Here is a 16,594-nt window from a genome sequence, read left to right as displayed (position 1 = left end):
GGGAGTGCAAGCGCACAGCCCTCCGCCCTGAGGGGCAGCACTTGTGAGCACTAGTGCCCGGCCGGCCTGCCGAGCGGGAGCCCCGGCCAGTGCTAGTGCCCAGAGCGCGCCAGGGGCCCGGCCCCTTTCTCGTGTGAGTGTCCGGCCCCGTGCCCAGCCCGCCGCGAGCGGCTCCGAATCCCCGCGCCCTGCCCAGCCCCCTGCTGAGCCCGCGTGTCCCGCTCCCAGCCGGGGCGGAGGCGCCGCAGCAGCAGAGCCCCCCCCCCGCGCCTCAGACCCCCCCTCCCCCCCCCAGCTCCGCGCGCGGCGCTCGCTGCTGCCCCTGCCTCAGGACGCGGCGCTCGGCTCCCCGCTCCGGATCCCGGCCATGGCCTCGGGCGGCGGCGGCGGCGGCGGCCGGCGGGGCCGGGAGGAGGACGAGCTGCCCGTGTACCTGGCGCGGCCGGGCACCACGGCCCAGGTCCCCCGGCAGAAGTACGGCGGCATGTTCTGCAGCGTGGAGGGCGCCTTCGAGAGCAAGACGCTGGACTTCGGGGCCCTGAGCGTGGGGCAGCGCGGAGCCCGGGGCAGCCGGCAGCCGCAGCCGGCGGCGCCCGAGCCCGAGCCCCCGCGGGAGCCCCCCGCCGCCGCCCCCGGGGTGGAGATCCGGAGCGGCTCGGACAAGGAGCGGCTGCAGAACCTCGGCCACCAGCCGGACAAGGTAAGGGGGGGGGGGTCCGCGCCACCCCAGGCTACTCTGCACAGGGGATGGGGTGGGGCCCCCTCAGAGCCAGCCTGGAGGGGCCATCCTGGGCGATGTGAAATGCTGAGTGTGAGGTGAGCTCCCTGGGCTGGGTCCGCCCCTCTCCGCCGTGAAGGTGCCAGCAGCCAGCGGGCATCCGAAAAGCTGGGCACCGGGAGTGCTGCAGGCATCCCGCGGCTGGGGCTGAGCCATCCCTCCTGTCCCACAGCCGTGTCTCTGCCTGGAGCCTCTGAAACTGACATGCTGGGCTGCAGGCATCACGGGGATGCAGGGAAGAGAGGCAGGACTCCACCATCCTCGTTACAGAAACGCTTATATAAACACCCGAATGACCCTTTGCTAATTGCTACCTAGAGGCACTTTAGGGCTTTCATGTGATCTTAAATAAAGAGTGTGTGTTACATAGCTGCAATTATCCTGCCCTAATGAACTGTTGCCTAGAGTTGCTGCAAAGTGTTAAACTTTTTACTTTTACTGAAAGGCGTACTCTCGTACTTGGCCCAAACCTTTACAGCTTACTCTAGAGTTACTGCAGGACTTGGGTTCTTTGCTGGAATTACTGTAGTATTTTAAAAATAATAAATACTGAAAAAAAACATAGTCTACTTTTTAGCACAAGCTAAGCAGATCAGTTCTGTATTTGCTCTTTTCTGAAATTTCTGGCTTTTAGAAGACTGACAGAAGTTAAACCCTGTTTTGTTTTGTGTTTCTGATGGTGCCTTTGTAGTTCTTGGAAGTCGGAGGGTTCAGAGTTCAAAAAAGATGCTCAGACTGGGAGCCAAGAAGAGCAGTAGATAAATACTGTTACTCCTCAGACATTTGTTCCTCTCCAGGTCTTGACTGCAGAGACCAAATGGATATAGTATAATTATTATGCACCAGTATGATGGATAATAATTTGCAATGGAAATCTCTTACTCAGAGGAACTGCAGACAGTGCATACTGTAACTTTAATCTTTTTCATGGAATCTGTGGTTAACCAAGAGGAGGATCTACAGCATTCTCCTGTGTTTCTTTAGAAAAAGAGGGAGAGAAAGAAAAGCCTTTTGCTGTCAGTTTGTACAGTACAAAGCTCCTGTCTAAGAAACAGGATGTCAGCATTTCTTGGAGTTATTGACTTAAAAGGTCCACTAAGTTACCAAGGATGGTAAAGTTGCACATCAGAAGAAAAGCTGCCAACTTTTACCAGGGCTGGTCATGAAAGGAAATCACTTGCTTTTTCAAAAGGGATTAAATTCAAATCTAAGTTTGAGTGTTATCTAAAGCAAAAGAGCTTCATTCTTCTCACTTATACTGGTGTAATGAAGAGTAATTCCACTCAAACTAGTGATGTAACACTGGTGTAAAAGAGCTGTCAATGAGATTGGCATTGGGCCCAAAGTTTCCAGACTGGGTCTAAACTCAAATATTGCCCTATATAGTATTAAATAGAATTTCCTCTAGGCTCAGCAACATAGAGATTTTGTCAGAGGTTGAAAAATGTTCACTTCCTTGGCTTTGATCCTATGTAAATTGGCAGTAAGATCACTGAACACCAGTTCACCTTCATTAACTTCAATGGGCTTACTGCTAATTTACACTTGATGCAAATGTTATCATAATCAGGCTCCTCTTTTGTAAAGTGATTTGATCATGAGACTGACTATTATTATTCCTGTAGGTCAGTGACAACACTTGGGGTTGAATCTTATAATAAATTATTATAATAGCCAGAAGTGTTTACCTTTTTATACTCTGGGCTGGGCCAGTCAGTAACGATTCTTTGCAACATGGGCAGAAAAAGTAAAGTGTGCTTTTAAAGAAAATGGGGAAAATTCATTTTGCTGCACAATAAATCTTTAAGAATTAAGAAGTACAATTGGTATTTGGGAAGTTTACATATGCTCAAGTTGGAACATGGAATGCCAGGCTTGATGTATTCAACATATATTTATGAACCAGAGAACTTAAAGTGACCGAAGGCTGACTAGGTTGAGAGGCTCCCCAGCAAAATGAAAGGAGGGGCCCTAGTGAGAAGCCCAGCCCGCCCCACAGCCCTAGCTGTTGGGAAGGTGCTGGGCATTCTTTCAGGGGCACTATCCTTAGTCTCTGCTGATTGACTCCATTGTTCATATCAATCTCTTCCTAGCAGGTATCCAATACATTTGAACCACCTCTTCCTTTTTGCTGGAAAGGAGCGTTTGCTCTCTTCTTCCTTCCCTGCAGAGAGCATGTTCTGAGATATCTCCACTACTCTATCCCAAGTCCTTTAGCCTTTGTTTTTTGGTTCCTCTGTCTCTTCCCAAGTGTCTGCTACAGCTGCTGCTCATAGCTTTATCAAGGCAGGAATAAAATTAACATTATTCTTGTCAGTTTCACAGTTGCCCATAAGATTCTGAATAGTGACAGTGAAACTGGCCAGTGTATTGTTAATTTCAAGCTGCCCCTGCTCTGGGAAACTCTGAGCAGCAGTTGAGATGCTGGAGCAGCCTGTCTGCAGACTTTCCTCAATTCTTTTCTTTATTAATATAGAAACAAAGATTCAAAAGAGCCTCACTATCCCTCAGGGTCTTGTCTAGGTCCTTGTCCCAGGGCTTCCCCACCCTCTCCAGCTGGCTCCTGCTCACGGCAGGTTTCTTCTTCTCAGGCATTCCACCTGGCAGGCACACACATTTGAGTCTGTTCCCTAAGCCTGGGTCTCTCCTATCTGCATCTCTGCCTAAGGAGGCAGGAAGCCTTATATACAGTTTCCTGTGGAGCACATGACTAGGAGCCAGCATGCGACCTACAACTACATCTCCCACTTTTAAAGGGCACAAGGTCGCAACATGGCCCCAGTCCTGTCTTTGGAGCCACAAGGGGTTGCTTATGTAGAGCTCATTTCAAGATCAGCACCTAACATGGTTATTTCTCAGTACAAATTGATTTTTTTCTAATAATGATTTTACATGTAAGAAATCAGACAGACATTAAGTGACTTGCCCAAGGCCATATAGGCAATCACAAACAGAACTGGATTACAGAAGTTCCCAGTTCATAGTCCTGGTCACAAGACCCTAGGCCAAATTGCTTCTCCTAATCAGGGCCAGATAAAGAATTTTGGGGCACTCTGCACTATGGAAATTGGGGGCCCCTGAACAGAATTGCAACCTGTCAGTTTTCTTTTCTTTTCTTTTTCCTGGTGGTCAGAGGGGGTGAGGGCAAAGATGGAGACCCTGTGCAAGTGTACTGCTTTTAATGCTCTCACTTACGTTTAGTTGTTGTGAACAGATTCTTGGACGCACAATGTCAACAAATGGCTGCTTTTTTTTAACAACACACCATGAGAGTTGCTGTACTAAGCATTAGTAATACCACCACTTCACTAGTGAAATAACTGCATTAGAACTGCATCATGAAATTACATCTTACTGCATATCACCTGGCTGTTACAGTTCTGGCTTCCAGATAAAGGTTTAACAAGAGGAACTCCTCTTCCTTCCCCATCACGTTTTAATAAAGTGTAGTCGAACTACAGGGCCTGAGAAATCTGCCACATTAAATTGCTGCTGTTACACTGTTGTCCTACTGCATGAGCAATCCAAGCCAGAGAGGTGTGTTTAAGGCATATTATAAATACGGTGACCACACTCCCTGATGCAGGGACATGCCATCATGGTCCAGCATGCAGAGCCCTCATAGAACATCTATAGAATTTAATGTGATTTGGGGGAGCCCAGATCAGGTCCATGGTTCCCCTCTTGGCTGAGAATTTTCAGGTGTACACACAACCCGAAGCCTGCCATTGGCTTTTTGTTTTCGATTGACAATAAATTTGAGCACACATCTTGCTCAACACTGGTCCTTATAAATAATGTCCCTTGAGATCAGAGCCTCCATCGTTTGTTCCAAGTTCAGCCCTGCTTTTCAGCTAATGGAATTGTAATAAGCCATTTAATTTACCATAACAAAGTGAAATAGCATCTCTTTCTAACCCCTGACTTTTCTGACAACGCCCTCTGAAATTATGTCCTGGTGATGCTCGCTGAGATTATTACCTTGTAAACTGGACTCCGCTTTAGCCAAAGGAAATAACAGTGGTGCATCGTATCCAGCTCTCACATGGTACACTACTTCACTGTTGACTTTCAGTTTTGCCTCTGCAGAGACAGAGTTGCATTGGGGAGGGCAGGAAGGAGGGAAGAAGAAATGGAGAGGTGCAATTGGAAGTGATGTTCCATTTGTACGGCAGTGTGCTTCCCCTCTCAGCTCATGGGTTTGTATGAGAGTCACCTCTTTCATGTATCTCTTCCTTACCCAACACTGAGGCTCCACTAATTTCTGCTCCCTGCTGTTAGAGGAAGAAGAGAAGAAACATTTGGCCCAATTATATTTATTCCAGGATTCTCATCCCATCCTGTTACACGGTTCTGCCGTGAAGTCATGATTTCCTTGGCGACTGGTTGTAATGTCCATAAATGGAGGATAACAACAACTTCACTGAAGGCTCAGGCAGGAAGATCACTGGGGCTGCAAGGGAGAAGGCTCCAACTCTTTAGTAGGGGCTGACAAAGACTACCAACAAAGTAAAGTCTTGCTGTAATTATTCCTTTTAGAAAACCCAATTGTGTGCCACCACACATGTTTAATATGTGATAAAATCCCAAACTCAACTATCAGATAGACCCGAAGAAAGGAGGTAGCTTGAAAGAAAATGAGGCTATTTTTTTTTGTCACAAGTATTTTATAACTTCAGTTTCAAGTTTTTGTATTTCCATTGTCAATAATTTACAAGAAGACTCACTGAGACCACAGCAGATTTTTACCTGTGGGTTTAGCATGATAATCATGACATTTTTGCACTTAAACACGGAGCTGGACAAAATTTTTAAACCAAAACTTTTTTCTACTGAAAAATGCAGATTTGCATACACTGAAACAGTTTGTGAATTCATGTCGGTTTGGATGACTTGTTCATGTAGAAAAAACAAAGAAAATTCTGCAAAAAGTTGAAATATTTTGTTTCAACATTTTCTAGATGAAACTTTTCTGTTCAAAATGACTTTTCATTTTGAGATTGAAACCAAACCAAAACATTGTTTTATTTGACCCAAAACACATTTTTTTCTGACTTTTCAATTCATTGAAAATTTCAAAAAAAATTAATTTTTGGTTTGACCTGAAATTAATTATTGTCCACAATTTTTCATAATTGCCAGTGAACTGGAAAATCTGTTATTTGCACATCTCTACTAATATAGGGCCTTTCATTGGGGGTCTCAAAGCACTTTAATACCATTATTTATTTATTTAATTAATTATGTAAGTAAGTAAACCCTGGCAACACCCCATACAGTAGGGAGTATTATTTTCTTCATTTTACAGAGGGGGATTGGGTTGGCCCAGCTTTACCTATTCTACAGTATTCTGAGAAATTGGTAGTGCTTCAGAGAAACCAGTTAGGGTCTTCTCAGCCTGAAGACAATGGGAGCAGAATCAGGCCCTTTCTCCTGCAGGAAGGCCATAGAAAAGGTTGCCTATGTGACACAGGTGTGACAGAAAAATCTGTCTTGTTAAATCATAGATTTTGATTGTAAAACAAAAGTTAATTTTCTGATTTTGCTGCATACAGCCTGTGTTTGCCTCAGAGAATCCTGCAATCACATTCTAAAGAGAGCTAAAACCTGAAGCATAGTTAGCAGAAGTCAGTGCCCGAGCTATCCATGCCAGGGTGCAAGTTCTTTCCAACAGTCCCCTGTCCAGGATGAATATGAAGGCTGGTAAATATCACTCACTGGGCATTTGGATACCATAATGATGAGCATGGTATAAATACTAGGGCTGATAGGAAAGTTTTCATCTAAAATGTATTGGTGGAAACTTGGATTTTAACTAAACAAAGTTTTTCTCAAAAAGTGTCTGCTTTGCATAGACAAATTTTCTTTTCTCATCAAAAAATCGAGATGTCCCAAAACTAAAATAGTTCAGCAGAAAACTGAAATATTTTGATTTCGATATGCTGCTGTGACACCTCATGAGAGTTGTAGTTCAGCTTCCTCATGTCGCCATTCTTCTTTATGGACTCAGCTCCCTACTCGAACTACTTCACCCAAGATACACCAGGGCCAGGAACTCCCATGATGTGACCACCTCTACTCACCCAAGTGGGAGGAGGCTGTTGTGCATCGTAGGAGATGTAGTACAATGTGGGAGCCCGGCACCTAAACTATAACTCGCTTGGACGGTTTCTTGTACTCAGTCCCTCACATATTCTCACTTTTTCTACCACTCAGATCTTTTCTTTGTCCTGTGAACAGCTCTCATCTCAATCTTATACATATCACATAGCAACTTTGGGGAGAATAATCCCATAGAGAGAGTCTGAGGACAGAGAAAGAAATGGCCTTTTCCAATAACACCAGTTCCAGCGGGGAGTTAAAAGAATAGGAATAGTAAATGAGGTGACATTTATTTTAAAACAACAAGTCCAATTGTAACAACATTTTTGTAGGTTATTATAAAGTGCACCAATGTGCGCACACATTATATGTGCGGCTGCTGCTTAAAGAAAGTTCTCTATGTTCTGCCAACAGTTTACACACCAACCTGTGATTGTTCCTCTCTTGGCCTTGGAGCAGGTGTAATCTGAATCAGTAGTTGGATGAAAGTTATCAGAAACCCAGCTACACCAGGAAGTGGCTTCAGTGAATCAATAGGTCTGAAATAGGTCTGCTGTTTCCTCTGAGTCAGTACTGAATCAATATCCCAATATGGTGTTAGGGTGTGCTGTGCTGCTGCCAAGATGCTGGGTATTGGGTGAGATGATAAACCAGGACTGACTCCTAATCATTTGTGGTTATTCAAGATCTCGTGGTACATTTCAGTGATAAGAATAATGGACACCTAGCTCTAGAGTGACCAGATAGCAAGTGTGAAAAATCAGGACGGGGAACGGGGGGTAATAGGCACCTATATAAGTAAAAGTCCTGAGGTCTCTTGAGTCCTAGTCCAGTGCTCTTTCCACTAGGAATTAGTCTTGGTGTCTGATGTCTGGGCTAAAGTCCAACTCAGATTAATGCACTCTTCCCACCTAAATTCTCACTTGTTGTCTGAACTGGATAAATCATCATTCAGTTCCTGATCTAAACCATTGTGTTGTGTTGACACTGCAGAGACAGCTGCATCTCCGAAAGAGCCCACCAGCCCTCAATATATTGGTGTACATTACACAGTCTGTAAAGTATCTTGAAGTGCAATCCTTAGAGCTGAAAGATCAAATCCATGTAATCTAGGAACTTGGCGATTCATGATTCAGAACTTCACAGCAGCAGTAGAAAGAAACTAAAATTCTCCTGCTCCAAAATTGCAGGCCCTAGCCACTTGAGCTAGAGGTGAGTCATTGTTAACAGTGTAGGGTTATGACACATAGTTGAGCAATTCTGATTGCATCCAGTAGAGGACAGTGTTGAACATACATTTTGTTACTGAAAAATAACTGAGAGTGAGTTTGTGTGTGTATGGGGGTGGTTTTTGGAGGGGGGTGAGGGAGTGAGAGAACCTGGATTTGTGCAGGAAATGGCCTAACTTCATTATCATGCACATTGTGTAAAGAGTTGTCACTTTGGATGGGCTATCACCAGCAGGAGAGTGAATTTGTGTGGGGGGGTGGAGGGTGAGAAAACCTGGATTTGTGCTGGAAATGGCCTAACCTGACGATTACTTTAGATAAGCTATTACCAGCAGGACAGTGGGGTGGGAGGAGGTATTGTTTCATATTCTCTGTGTATATATAAAGTCTGCTGCAGTTTCCACGGTATGCATCTGATGAAGTGAGCTGTGGCTCACGAAAGCTCATGCTCAAATAAATTGGTTAGTCTCTAAGGTGCCACAAGTACTCCTTTACTTTTTGCGAATACAGACTAACACGGCTGTTACTCTGAAACCTGAACAAAGTCAAAGTATTTGCAAATGCTTGTTAAAGATAGGCTTTGAACTAAAACCCAGAATACTCTGAATACCCCAGAACTTTGTGGGTATTTGAAATCCAAACCCATTTATACATTCTGCCATCTCCCATACTTGTATCTTCCTTGATAAACAAATTTCTTGCTGTTTGTACTGATTTCACCAGCTATAAAAAACCTGCAGCTGACTATGTCCTTGCCCTGCAGTTACAAAGAAAGAGTGTCTGCAATTGTTGACTTAGAGATTAGAATCAAGTGCAAACTATGGAGCTGGATTTCAAGCATCACAACGTTTTGGCTATATGTACATCAGTGTCTGAATATAAGGCTTTATTTTGGGTCCTGCTGTGATTTTATTGTATTCCCCTAGTTGTACTAGAACAGCACAAGTATGAAGGCTCTTTATTTCTTCCAAAGAAGAGGTAGAAATACATGTTCTTTCAATTACATTTCCCCAGAAAAACAATGGTTTTAATTAAGTAGGAGAAGGCAGCAAGGGAAATATTCTGTGGAACAGTAAAAAGTTCCATGAAAGCCAAAACGTGCCCAAAAAATTCAACACCCAGGGAGGTGATCACTTTACAGAGGGCAGGAAAGGCATGGGTGCAAAGGGATGGTCTGCCAATGGATGGATTTCCAGTTGCTAGATGTGTCCCTTGTGTACATTAGGTTAAACATGAAGCAAATGGTTTAGGATGGGCAAATGGTGCTTCTTGACCTATAGCCTGGGAAAGCGAAGAAACCTTACAGAAATCTGCAAAGCTGTTTCAGGAACCAGCTACCACCCAGTTCAAGATTCCTTGTCTGTGGGATGGGGATGAGATCATCTTTCAGAAAGGCAGATGCATCCAACGTTGGCCTTCGTTTTCGCTAAACATCCACTGAGGCAACCAGTCAATCTCTAAGCAAAACCACTCCAATATTTCAGTTTCATTGTGCCCAGATGGTTGAGGAATGCACAGAAGAGTCCCTTACTAAGACTGACTCCCTCCACATCTGCATTTGGGACTCCCAATCCTGGATGCTTTTAATTAGAAATTGGAGAAATCCCGCACATCTCACAGTTTCTCACTGAGCCCATTAATCGGACCCTCCCAGGGTCCAATGATCTATCACACAACACCAGGGAGCATTAGAAACAGCAAGAGGCAAGTGGGAGGAGAGCTGTCAGCAGGAGAGAGCTGGATGGGTTCTGAAGTACCAGCTCTCTGCGCCCGCTGTCATTTTGCTTTACTAGAGGAAGATGGGATGTGTTAGGAAGCTGCAGTGCAAATCCCACGATGGAACCTTTCCCATGCACAAGGGGCAGTTCCTTAGGCCCATCCCTGGCCTCTCTCTTGCTGGGCTTACTGCTTGCAATTGAAGTTACTTCAAGTGCCCAGGTGAGATTGGGCAGCATGTGCAATACCATTCAGACAGACACCAGGATTGTCAAACTGCTTGGAGAATCAGGGATAGCACTTACGGCCCAGAGGGAGATACCTACTGAGCTTTCTGAGCAGCTCTCCTGATGCAGCTAGTAGATGGAACTCCCCTGTTTGTGGATAGCTGATACAGTCTGGCAGTGCTGATCAGGGCTTGGGGAGGGCTTAAGTTCCCTCTGCACACTTGGTCTTGCCGGCAGGCAAGCATCTGTCAAGAGCCAGGCCTTGTGACAAGATACAGAGGAGCCCTAGTTAGTTGCTCAGGATCTTCCTTTCCCCACTGACTAACAACACTTTTCTCCTCTTGCAGAGCCAGTCCTATAATGGCTGCCTTCCTACCTGTCCCATGCCAGCTCCACTCAGTCTCTCTCTTCCTGCAAGGCAATGTCTGGAGTGGTGTTCTGGCCTGTTTTCTGGGACAGTAAGAGTATGCTCCCTGCCCCAAAATGTCCATGTTCCTGTACAGCTGCCTGCCTTGAGGCAACGCAGCTCCCACAACTGCAGGGCCTCTGATCAACACTATTCCACTCTCCTCTTTGCACTGATACATGTACTGCAGGCAGGGCACAGATTAGATGTGTCACAGGGGCAGACTCAGCCTTGTAGAAGCAGAACTGAGCGGTTCCTGGCCCTGCACTGAGGATTCACAGATTGGGGCATTGATTGGAGGATCACATGCAGCTTAGGTGAGCTGAGAGCAGAGTAGGAAGAGCAAGACAGAAGGGAGGGAACCAGCCCTCCATTAACTGTAAAGTCAGCTCCAGTCTGCCTCCAGTAGAGGTCAGTGTTGCACACAGAGACACCACCAAGTTGATTATCTGGGTGGGGGTTTGGTTTCCTGGAGAACTGGCCTTGGGGTTTGGCTCCTATGTTTTTCCCATTAGTGGAGTTTCCCCTTTACTGTTTGGTTTCAGTCCCACACCACCAAGGGAATCATCTTGAATATACCCAAACCTCTTGGGAACCCACAGAGCGTTCTTGTGGCAGTTGCTATCCCCCTGTGCAATCATATCAGATCTAAAATTGGTGATGCTGGGGTTTCTACTCACATACCCTGTTCAGAAATACAACAGAGTTGGAAGGGGTTTAATTTAGGGGAAGAGGAGAACGCAAAAGGGGCATGGAGTGAGAAAACATGTTAGCACCTATAATTTCTAGATCTCAGAACACTGTACAAAGGTGCCATTATTGCCCATTTTACAGAAGGCTAAACCGAGGCATGGCTGGCTAAGCAAATTCCCCAAAATCACAGGAAGTAAGTGGCAGAGTCAGAATGGAACCCAATCTCCTGATGTCTAGTTCCATGCATTACCCACTGTACAATGCTGCCACGACATTTTCCTTTGACTGGGACAAACCCAAAACATTAAAAGGGAACGACCCCAGCATTGCCTAGACTTGAATGGGGTGTCCTAGCTGCTGGGAGAAACTCCTGGCCCTTTGCTCCAACCCCACTGCCATCCTAAATTTCCATTGTCTTTCACATAATTGTAGTGTGGTTTGATTTACCTCAAGCGAAGGTCAGGAGAGGTGTGTGCAGTGCCTCAGGAAATCTTACTGGAAAAGTTGGATCATATTGGCTTGAATACTAGCACGGTGACATTGGCTTGGATACGTGGCTCAGTGAGAACTGGCTGAAAAGAATAACAACATGACGATGTAATGAGCTAGGGGAGGTGTCCAGTGGAAAACTGCAGGCATCAGTGCTAGAGGCAGTTTTGTTTTAAACTGTTATTAATGAGCTGGAAGAGAGATAAATAGTACATTAATTACATTTGCAGATGACAGTAAACTGGGATGTGTTATGAACACCAAGAAAGGAGGGTAATGATACAGAGGGATATAGAGAGGTAAGAAATATGGGCAAGAAACAGCAAAATGAGATTCAACTTGGAAAAATGCAAGGACAACAGGGGAAAATAATCCAAAATACAGATGTTGTGTATGTAGAAGACACTAATGCCAAGGAAATCCTATGGATGATGGTGGAGAGCAAACTGCTTACAACCTTCCGCAGTGATATGGTGTGCAAAAAGTCCAGTGAGATTTTGGGCTTCAAGCCAAAGTGGGGATATGGTTTTCCTTTTGGTATGGCACTTTTGGGACTAAACCTACAACATGCATTCAGTTGTGAGTGCCTCAGTACTAGAGAGATCTTGACAAATTGCAGAGAATTCCAAGAAGAGCAGCAAATGTGATTAAAGGGTTAGAGATATTGATCTGAGGAAAGACTAAAAGAATTTAATGGGACAAATTTATCCCTGATGTCACTCCATACGTTTCAGAGGCATGATAACAGGCATGAATTCAGCTCATTAGGTGGAGTGGAGCTAATTGACCCATAAAAAGGAATAATTATCAGCGTGATGGAAAAGATTTGTTTAGGCGTGGCAGATACAAGAAGATATAACAGAGTAGCAGAGTGAAACAGAGTACATGAAAATGTGGTCTGAGCTGGGAGCCTGTTTTTAACCTTCTGTACCTTGTAATAAATCAGGAACAACTCCACTGAAGTCAGTGGAGTTGCAATGTATAAGTGGTTGAAGAATCAAGCCCTGAATATGAGGGTTAATATCTTAAAAATGAAGTTGAGCTGTGGAATCATCTCCTAAAGAAAGAGGAGCAAACCTGATTGCCTGGGACAGACTAGACAAAGCACTTGAGAATACAGTGAAGGGAACAATCCTTCTCTAGCTGGAGAATGGGCTAGTGACCCAATTGGTCTTGCCCACGTCTAATTTCAGAGAGACTACAAAACATAAAAACAATACAAAATAGGTAGCTATAATCCAACTGTACCATTTCAGTGAGGGTATTCAGTACACACTATGGATTTAATCCCACAACAAACAGAAGCTACGAGTGACTCTCCTCAAAGTCTGGTCACATTTGAAGGAAACAAAAGGTGATTTTTCTCCAAGGTCTCCAAGTTCTTGCAGTTCTGTGTGTCATCTCTTGGCCTTTACATCATCATGGTAACAGAATTCCCTATTTATAGTATCATTCTTTCTGCAGTTGCCATTGCTTTTCAAATACTTTTTTTCTGCACTCCTAAGAGCTTTGGACTTTATCCTCAGATGCACCCACCTCACCCACCATGACCACACTGTAAAAGCTTTCCCATTGGTGTTTCCATCAAATCATGCCTGGGAGGGCGGGGGGTGTCACTATGTATTTTGAATGTCTGAAGATAAAATGGTTTCAGAGTAACAGCCGTGTTAGTCTGTATTCGCAAAAAGAAAAGGAGTACTTTTGACACCTTAGAGACTAACCAATTTATTTGAGCATAAGCTTTCGTGAGCTACAGCTCACTTCATCGGATGCATAAAGTGGAAAATACAGTGAGGATGTTTTTATACACACAGACCATGAAAAAATGGGTGTTTAACACTACAAAAGTTTTTCTCTCCTCCCCCCCCCCCCCCGCCTCCCCACTCTCCTGCTGGTAATAGCTTATCTAAAGTGATCACTCTCCTTACAATGTGTATGATAATCAAGGTGGGCCATTTCCAGCACAAATCCAGGGTTTAACAAGAACGTCTGAGGGGGGGGGGGGAATAAACAAGGGGAAATAGGTTATTTTTTATAATGACTCAACCACTCCCAGTCTCTATTCAAGCCTAAGTTAAAATGTTGTCCTGTCTGCCCTCCATTGCAGTTGGTTTATAAGAGAAGAGATTCCCCAACCAGTGACAAGAGACCCCAGTGCACGTATCACAGGGCTAAAGGGAGACCTTACAGGTGTGAAATATTGAAGGAGACTGGCAAATTTCCCTTTAGGGTCTTATCATGTGCCCGTCAGCATGGCAAAGGGCTGCATATCTGAGCAGTCAATGCACTAATGGATAGTATCAGCTGAGAGAATCTGAAATTAAACTGGTTTCAGAGTAGCAGCTGTGTTAATCTGTATCTGCAAAAAGATTTCTTTTTTAAATTAAACTGTGCTTCATCTGCTTTGTAAAGGGTGATGCCGAGTAGCATTGACTGATTCCTTTTTTAATTTTATGGGTGGGTTTGGTGTTTTTGTGGCAAGCTAAAAATGCTGGTTAGAGCCAGAAATGCTGCAAGGAGGTGCACTGCAAGCTTCCCATGTATAGTTCTGCCAATGCATCTCAATCCTGACCAGCAGCATTGCTCCTATTCTTATCCAGGGCCCACAAAAGAACTTTGTCATCGCCACTCAGGCCTGACAACCCAACTGCTCTGCTAATGCACACCTCTGCTGTTTCACCCTGGGCTCTGCTTGAGCAGAAATATCTGATCATTACGAATTGTATCAAAGCACAAAAGGGTTTTGTGATGCAGACAAACACACAATAGGAATGGTGTAAGACCTGGCAAACTCATTTCACTTATGGCCTAGCCAAGGTTTTGCAGCTAAGTTTCCAGAAGTGAAAAGTCTAAGGCATGAATCTATCTGACAAGGAAGGCTTAGTTCTTAACAGAGTGCCATGTTCCCGTTCTGCAGCCTCAGAAACACACTGACCGTCTGACTTCTCAGCCTGCATCTCCTGAGTGTGCTTTGCTAAGGGTGACGACCTATTGTGGAATCTGGACAGAGTTCCTCCGCTGTTACCCCTGCTTAAGAGATGGGAGATGGAGCCTGTTAAACTTCCTCAGCTAAGGAGCAGTTGCTGTGGATGGATGGAGGAAATGGGAGGAAGAAACAAAAACCAAACATCCAGGCTCCCTTCCTGGAGACGGGACTGAGAGGCTGGAAAATATAACTGGAGCGCTTGGCTCTTAAGGCCAGGCTGCCTTGCTGCTGTGAGTCAGTGTCCAGCAGTGACTTTCCTATCCTTCAGTTGGGAAATAGCCATGATTCTTTTACACAGATAGATTTGCATCCAATAACATGTGTTTCCATTCAGCTGAAGGGGGAAAAGACATGACGCTGAGCAGAAAACTCAGCCTCTCTTTACATTCTCCATTGTGCATGTAATTAAGGGGGAATTGACAGATGCCTTATCAGTTTGGCGTCACCCTTTAGCTCTGTGAGGAAGTTGAGCTATTGTAGTGGAAATCCAGAAGCACCCATATTAGCCGACTGAAGTCCCATGTTTAGTCTGTTTAGTCACAGCAGCTGGCAGGACACCAGTCAGAAGTGAGCTGAGGTCTGACAGGCCCCTTATTGCACCACTTGCCTTACCAGAACATTAAGGTATTTTGCAACCTGTCCATCTAGGTTGATATTGTGCCTCTAATTTTGCCCATGGCTAAAGGCTGCAGAGAGAGGTGTAAAAGCTCCAGAATGCACCTGGATGTGCTGAAAGATATCATAGTGGGGGAATGTGGTGGTCGGCTTATGCCCTGGAACATTGGGAACCCAGTACTGCCAATTCCAAGCATTCAAAGAGCATGTGTCAGGCCCTAAAATCATGAGATTGGAATAAAAATAATGAGATTTAAAAAAATAATAAATATTGGGTTCTTTTTATTTGCCTTCTGGTTTCTGAACTTTTAAGGTTCATGTTTTCCAGTTTTTATTCATAATCGTGAACACTAGAAATGTACTTGTTTGTTACTTTCTTAAATGAATGCTGAGGAGGTCCTCATGCAGTCACATGACTCCAAGAGCTGGGGCTTTAAGAAAAAATATGGTGAGACCCTGATGAAATCACAAAAGTTGACAATACTAGGAACTGCCATCCCAGCTGAGAAAGGCTTTTACATACTCTGGATTAGCAGAGCTGCGCTTACCAATCTTCTCAGTGCAAGAAATACCTAGGGGTGCCACTTTCTGGGCAGAATCAATCATTGAAATACCTCCTTCCAGCACCATCCCTGACATACATCCCTCTCCCGCCCCCCGACTATAATGCCAGTTTGTAAATCTCTAGAGTCCACAAGCACACTTGCATGTGCACACACATACGCACACACACACACACACGAGTCCCTTAGGACATGTACTATCCTGGTCCTCCCACACCCACCGTCTGCTGTCCCATTGTACCAGCCCTGCTACATCCATCAACCCAACTCCTTCACTTTCAGCTGTGCTCCTGCTCCCCTACTACAACCCATGTCTTGCATCTGTGGAATCTTTCTCCTTCCCATCCCCCCAAGATCCTTGTCCCCTACACTCAACTCCTGATCCTCTGTATCACCAGCCCAGCTCCTGCTGCCCTAGCTTCTGATCCCATGTAACCTTCCCACAGCTCTTATTATCACTACTGCCATCCCTCCCACCTCTGGCATCTGTCTCCTCTCCCACCCCCCGAATGGTTGGAGGAAGCAAGCATCCATTGAAACACTGGTCCCCGCACATCTTGTGCTGATGGCTCAGATAAAACAGGATTATCAGGACCGGGGGCTGTTGTACTCTACAGTAGAAAACGTAATAGCTTCCTCTAACTTGAGAAGGAAGACAGGTAGCATTACTGGCCAAAAATATAATGAAACGTCAAGCAAGTGAAGAATCAGCACTGACTTCAGGGACGTCCCCGGAGAGCTATCCCAAATTGGAGAGCCTCTGGCAAGGTGCACGTAGTCAGAGTCTGCA

At 45.0% G+C, this 16,594-nt stretch overlaps 1 protein-coding gene across 1 annotated transcript in view; it reads left to right on the top strand.

Moving 5' to 3' along the window:
- The first annotated feature begins 469 nt into the window (after nt 1–469).
- Nucleotides 470–16,594, top strand: part of DPYSL3 (dihydropyrimidinase like 3) — a 69,923-nt gene continuing 53,798 nt past the window's right edge. Inside the window, exon 1 of the mRNA XM_077823808.1 lies at nt 470–700. Coding sequence (XP_077679934.1) covers nt 485–700 — 216 coding nt within the window. The 5' untranslated portion in view covers nt 470–484. The remainder of the gene's footprint in view (nt 701–16,594) is intronic.

Source organism: Eretmochelys imbricata, chromosome 8, assembly GCF_965152235.1.
Source record: "Eretmochelys imbricata isolate rEreImb1 chromosome 8, rEreImb1.hap1, whole genome shotgun sequence".
NCBI lineage: Eukaryota > Metazoa > Chordata > Testudines > Cheloniidae > Eretmochelys > Eretmochelys imbricata.
Note: the sequence above shows the minus strand (reverse complement) of the source record. Positions and strands in the feature narration are given on the sequence as shown.